Below are 6,907 nucleotides of genomic sequence, written 5' to 3'. Positions count from 1 at the left end.
ATGTTGGTCACAGGAGCCCAGCTGGTGGGCTGATAATGGTTGGAATTTAGCCTTCAGCAGCATTCCAAGATGATCAATTTTATTTTAGGTAATCCTGTATCTTCATTTAACATCCCATTATTTCAGTAGTTTTTTTTGTAAATTCCATCTTAATGCTTGCAAATTTTTTTGAACTGTTGTCACTGCTGCCTCTGGCCCATCATAGATGAGTTAATGCATGAGCTTGGTAGTCTGACTTCTGTATTTAACTGGTTTTAAATACAGAATTCTCTAATTCAGTATTGTAGAAATATTAATTGGACTTGTCAGCTCTGGTTTTTTTTCCCAATACACATAATACTGTCCTGCTGCTGCTCAACTCCACCACTCCTTTTGTGACTTGGGGATCAGCCAGCCGGTGTCCTGGCACTGGGATTTGGAATTCCCGGCTGTCGGAGGAGCTCCTGTTCTTGTGGCAGTGCCCGTGCCTGGGCAGTGAGGCTGTCGCTGCCAGGGCTGGCAGAGCCCGTGCCTGGGCAGTGAGGCTGTCGCTGCCAGGGCTGGCAGAGCCCGTGCCTGGGCAGTGAGGCTGTCGCTGCCAGGGCTGGCAGTGCCCGTGCCTGGGCAGTGAGGCTGTCGCTGGCAGTGCCCGTGCCTGGGCAGCGAGGCTGTCGCTGCCAGGGCTGCGGAAGGCAGAGGTGCTGAGGGGAACCCTCCGTTTCATTTGGGTTGGCTGTGCTTTGCCATGGGGCTGTAAGGTAAGGGAAGAGTCATGTGGCAGTTTCAGCACCTGGCACACAAAGAGAGGTATAACGGACCTTTAGTGTACATAAAGATGAATATTGTACTAAACAGTTATTCTTATTGGAAAGAAGTCAATACGCTCCCTGTTCCATAATGCCAGTGTAGCTCTGGCGTTCTCGAGAGGTGCTTGTCTCTTGGTGTTTCCTCAGTGTGCCGCGTCAGTCCCGCCGCGGTGCAGCGCCAGGGTCGGAGGCTGCCGTGTGTGCGCGGCGGCACCAGCCCCGCCCTGCCTCGGGCTGTGCCGTCACCCGGGTCCCCTCAGCGCCACCGCCGCCCGGTCCTGTCCTCGCGCCGCTGTCCGTCGCGCCGTGACGTCACTTCTGAGTCCGGGGCGGCCATTTTGAGTACGGGCGCCGCGCCGTCACAGAGGGGCGCGGGGAGCCTCTCCCAGCGCGCCCCGCCCTTCTCCTGCCCATACGCAAAATGGCGGCGCCCGCTTCAGCGGCTGCAGGCGGGCGGTGCCGGCGCCTGCGCGCTGGGCGGGGCGGGCCCGTGGTGGCGGGCCTGCGGTGCCGGGGATGGCGGACGGCGGCACGGGAACGGTGCCCACACCGCCGGGCGCCCCTGCGGGGCTCTCGGCGTCCCAGCGCCGCGCTGAGCTGCGCCGCAGGAAGCTGCTCATGAACTCGGAGGAGCGGATCAACCGCATCATGGGCTTCCACCGGCCCGCGGCGGGCAAGGGTGAGCCCCGGAGCGGGTGCGGCGGGGCTGTGCGAGGGCTCCGGGGCTGCGGTACCGCCTCGGCCTCTCCGGCTGTGACCGCTGTCCGCGGTCCCCCGTGAGCAGGAGCGGCTGCCTCTCCGGTCTCTCAGTGCCGCCTTCCTTCGCAGGGATGCTTCGAGCAGCACGACCTGCCTGCTCCACCAGGGACCCGCCCATAAAATCCCTGTGCCCTCAGAAGGTCGGGGCTTGGGCCCGGCACGGTCCGTAGACGGCGAGCATACAAGCTGTCATTTCACTGCAAGTAGTTTTTTTTGTTAAAGAAACGATGAACCTCCCCCGTGTGTTTAGTCAGTAGCTGCTGGCTTTCATAGCTGGCTATTTATAGCAAAGTTACCTCACATTTGGGTAGTGATGTAGATGTTCGTGGTTGGCTTGTAGAATTTTCTTGAAGATCCATATCCTAGGTAGCTCGGTTATGTCTCTGTACATTCTTCAAGTGGGCTGTCTTATCAGAAGAGAGTTCTCAGATTTCAGTTTACAGGGATGCCCATGAACCATGAATCAGTCTGATGTAACACTGAAAAGTACTCCTGAAGTGTTAGTTCTTGCTGTCTGGTAGAACCAGACACGTTCTTGATTTGGCTTTTGTCTTCTGCCCTCTCTGTGAGATGGGTCTCCAGGTTTGATACAGAGCAGGTTAACATTGCCGTGCCTCCGTCAGTGGACAGCAAGCTAAGGTGCATTTTGTTGTCTGCTTATTTGTCAGGTATTAGTGCTCTTCTCGTTGCTTCACTTTCTGCAAATCTTTGTCTTTTTTTTTAATGTCAGTCCATGTATTTGGATCTTTCTGCTTGTGCGTGCAGTGTTGTTGCTTGACGAAGTTCAGTGTTTTAATTTCTCCATTGATGACTGACAGCTTCAACTTCTGACCTACATTGCACAGCTTTATGTCTTGAGTCTGTTTCAGGAAGAGTGCCCTCTTTATTCATAAATCTCTCTTTTCTCTTGGGAAGCAGAGACCCAGGTTCCTGTTCCAGTGTAGCTGTTCCACGTTGTTCCACGTACTCAGCGTGCATAACTCTGTGTTTTTATTTTTCTTCCTTAGATGATGAAGGTCACACAGAATTAAAGCTTCAGCATGAACAAGATAAATCAAACTCCCTTCCCATTCCTTCAGTTTCCAAGCGGATTGTGCTTGGTGATTCCGTGTGCAATGTGACAGGCTCAGCTGACCACGCAGGCAGCATGGCAGAGCTCAGAGGGGACAAGGACTTGTTTGGCAAAGCCCCAGAGCTGGTCACCGAGGGGACAGGAGAGCTTCGTCACCGTCACAGGGGAGAGCTGCCCTCCGAGGCTGCACCACGGCCACCGAGGCACGGCTTGGAGCAGTACCTGTCCAGGTTTGATGAAGCTCTGAAACTGAGGAACCAGCTGATGAGTGAGAAGCCGAGCCAAGAGAATGGCAATGCGGCAGAGGAGTTTGACTCTTTCCGCATTTTCAGATTGGTGGGATGTGCTCTGCTTGCCATCGCAGTCAGGGCTTTTGTGTGCAAGTACCTGGTGAGTTCAGGGACACAGTTCTGCTGGGGTTTGCTGGTTGGTGCAAATTACTGGGAAATATCTGGGGCTGAAGTTTATCGGTAATGACCAAGTTGGGAACTTCAGGTATTCTTTACATTTCTAGAAACTGTAAAATCATTTAAAAAATTGCTGAATTCTATGAGATTAATCTGCTATCGACATAGCCACTGTGTAACCACTGAGAGCAGCACGTTTGGTCTGTAGTGTTTCAGGAGCAGATGCACTGGAATAGTTGTTGCAGCTAAAGTCCCCTGCAAGTTTATCCCCATCTTGGTGAGCATATGAGTCAGCTGCTCCTCTAGTTCGGGGTCTATAAAAGAATAATAAAGGATAGAGTTCTCATCTGTGGAAGTGCCCAAGGCCAGGTTGGATGGAGCTTGAATCAACCTGGTCTGGTCGAAAGTATCACTGCCCATGGAAGGGGTTTGGAATGAGATGGACTTTTAGGTCACTTTCAACCCAAACCATTCTGTGATTCTAAGAATAATAGTTGTACCAAGATAAGTAGATCCTACTCCTTTATCAGCCTGGGAAAAGTAGTTCCTCAGTACTCCCAGTGCCTGCCAGAACAACAGCACAGAGGTGTGAGACAGGTACAGCAGTTGAGCTTCTGGATCCCTGGGCTTTTACACTCTGCTGTTCTCTTCTGCCATTTCAGTTCTTTAGGCTCAAAGAATATGGGGCAGAACCTTATTTTTGACTTGTAATGTGTCTACTTCGATTTGTATTGTTCAAGAACAACGTTGCTGTTCCACAAATTAATCTTTACCTACTAATTTTCTTTTATGACTTAGGAAGCATTAAATCTTTATGTTTCTGACCAAGTAAATTTTTATATATTCTTTTCTGTTCCTTCAGTCAATATTTGCACCATTTCTTACTCTACAACTTGCTTACATGGGACTGTCCAAGTACTTTCCAAAGGTAATTTTTTTTTTCAGAATTAGATTAATTTTAAGTGTTTTCAATTTAAACTTGTGTTTAGATTGTATTGTTTTAGGTTCAATGCATGTGAAGTATTCTTCCCTTGTTTTAAACTGTAGAGTTGAATGACCAATGCTGATAGTTTATACTAGTTTTTAATCTTTCCAGATTTAGTCGAGGATCATTTTTAAAGTTGCAATGAAAACATGGACTAGCAGCTTGTGTAGCTGTAGCCTAATTAAAAGCATCTGACCAGGAAATCCAGGTAGTTCTTTCATCTCTTCAGGAAACTTTCTTTTCTTCTAGACCATGCTCTTCTCTGGTTATTATTGCTTTACTAAGCAGCTGTTCTGCATGCAATATCTGGATGAAATTTGGGAGAGTATTGGCTAAAAAATGAGGCAGAACGTTGATTTTAAGGGCTCTGCATTCCATTGCTGGTATTGGTTTGAATGGCAGCTTGAAATGAAACATTTATTTTTGTGTCAAACTTGCTGCTTATTTGCTATGCTGCTTGCTTTATATATTTACAACAGGTAATTGTGCTGAAGCATTTGGTAGGTTGATAATTTTGTCAGGTCTATGGTGCAGAGTGGGATTGAATGATGTTCAATCTATAGTTAAGAAGGAAAATTTGCATTTTAAAAGGAAAAATAGATTACTTGTAGAAAATCAGAATAAATTAGCAGTTGTTTTGTAGTTAAATATATCATAATAATCGTTCTAAGATGATGTGTCACAACACAAAACAGTAAAATTAGCCTTAGATTTGTACCAGGTCATCTGCTACATCATCTTGATCTTGTTTCTGTGTACTTAAAATCAACTCTTCACTTTCAGAATTCAAAGAGGTGGTTCTTTTCCACAACTTATTTTTATTGCAGTTAGACCTGGGTGAGGTCAATCCCTTTGCTAACCTTCATTTTTCTCCCATGAAACACAGAAATATTCTTGAAAGCTTAATTTAGATTGGATTAAATTAAAATATCAAGTATCATCAAATTATTAGAATTTTCAGCCACTGTCATCTTTTCCTGCCTGTCAGACTTGCATCCTTGGGATTCCTCATATTAAGGATGGAACAGCTTTCAAATGGTTTTGGAGCATTTCTGAGTTCAGAGGATGAAACTGCCAAATAAAGTTGTTCTAAACCAGAAACAGTTGGTTTTCAACTCTAAATAAATTTTTCTGTTAGAAAACTTAACAGTATTTATGGGTTTTGAGCAACCTGGTCTAGTGGAAGGTGTCTCTACCCACAGCAGGAGGTTGGAATGAGATGAGCATTAAGGTCCCTTCGAACTTAAACCATTCTGGGATTTTGGTTTTTTTTCTGGAGTGTGATGAGATTATCCAGTTCTGGCAATGGAGATGTCAAGCTTGGCTTCTTACAGCTAGATTTCCCTTGTCTGGGAATGGTTCTGCTCATCCAGGAGCAGCTGCTGCCCACCCTAACATCTCAGCCTGCTGGGAGCAGTAGTGTGAAGGAGGAGACTATCCAGGATGAGTTTTATCTGCTGTTAACCAGCCTCTCACTCAGCTCTGGTGGATCCATCACAACAGGAATCTCTGTCTAGGATAAGTGTTGGGACTTCTGTCCAGAGACAGAATCAATCCAAACCTGCTACTCCTAGCAGCGAATTTGGAATGTGTGAAATTGGCACAACACCAGTGACATGTAAAGCAGAAATGGATTAGAACAACTAACATGATACTGGTTTTTCTTTCCCTCTTAGTGTGAGAAGAAGGTGAAAACGACAGTACTGACTGCTGCTCTTCTCCTGTCTGGAATCCCTGCAGAAGTGATCAGTCGCTCCATGGACACCTACAACAAAATGGGAGATGTTTTCACAGACCTTTGTGTCTATTTCTTTACTTTTATCTTTTGCCATGAACTTACTTTGGTTTTTGGCTCTGAAGTTCCATGATGGCTATAGAATTTCACACAGTAGCTACACTAAAGCTTTCTGGACTGTGTTCCTTTAACACCTGGCTGTGCAGGCAGGTCTAAACCTTTATTAAAATTCTTACCTGTTGGAATGCTTGAAAGGGGCCTTAAATCCAGTAATTTTGGGAAAGGGAGAGCAGGGTCCCTGACTGCCAGTTGTGTTGGTTCAGTTTATTTACTGTGTCTGCGTATTACAAATGTTAAGGCTAGGATGCAAGTGTCAGTGGATGATTTATTTCCTTTAGTTAGATGATGCCCTTCTCAGCCTCCTTCATAAACATTTACAAAGCTGCCTTTGTTATTTTTAGTGAGAACAGGAAGAGAATTCCCTTCACAGAACCGTATATATGTGTATATCTTGTATGACTATAACTAGCAAGACCTTCTCATTTTGTAGTGTTTCCATTTTTTAAAAAAAGCTCCAAGGAAAAGAAATCCCTGTATTCTCTTCAAATGTTCAAGTTCAGAATGTTGAACCAAGTAGCTGCTTCTGGAGAATGTTGGTGAAACTTGCCACTTTGTTGTCCTTATCCTTGCCTTGCTATATATTACTTGTTGTGATTGTAATTAATTTAATTTGATGATTATTGTGGAAAAGATCTAAGCAAAATCAACAACAAGAAGATTCTGGTGCTTATCAAAAAGAAGAAAGAGAACTAATAGTATCTGTTTATGAGTTTCCAGCAACCTGATCCTAGTGCAGTTCACACGTGTGCTTTCTGATATGTTTTTTTGTGTAAACAGTTCATCTCTTGAGAAATTTTATATATTGGCACCCAACCAGTAGTATCAAATCTCTGCTCTAGTCTTTGTAAAACTTACAAGAGAAACAGTTTTGCTTTCCATCTCTTATGAATTTTGCACAATGAGAGGAAGGAAGTATCATTCCAAATAGCTTAAATGCTGATAATCTCTGAAAATCTCTTTTGAAGCTAAATTTTGTAGTGTTTTCAGCTTGTAGTTTTCTGTTTAAAATCTGGACTTTCAGGTAGTATAGGTTGATGCCTATTT

The 6,907-nt window shown here is 45.3% G+C and overlaps 1 protein-coding gene across 1 annotated transcript; it reads left to right on the top strand.

Annotated features, from left to right (window-relative positions):
• Positions 1–1,259: 1,259 nt before the first annotated feature.
• On the top strand, positions 1,260–5,988 carry CAMLG (calcium modulating ligand). The gene is made up of 4 exons (XM_056502561.1): positions 1,260–1,464; positions 2,552–3,006; positions 3,886–3,951; positions 5,685–5,988. Exons 1-4 carry the CDS (start codon positions 1,302–1,304, stop codon positions 5,874–5,876), a joined length of 876 nt encoding a protein of 291 aa, XP_056358536.1. The 5' UTR covers positions 1,260–1,301; the 3' UTR covers positions 5,877–5,988.
• The last annotated feature ends 919 nt before the right edge of the window (positions 5,989–6,907 follow it).

Source organism: Oenanthe melanoleuca, chromosome 13, assembly GCF_029582105.1.
Source record: "Oenanthe melanoleuca isolate GR-GAL-2019-014 chromosome 13, OMel1.0, whole genome shotgun sequence".
Lineage (NCBI taxonomy): Eukaryota > Metazoa > Chordata > Aves > Passeriformes > Muscicapidae > Oenanthe > Oenanthe melanoleuca.
This window is presented reverse-complemented; position numbering and strand designations above follow the sequence as displayed.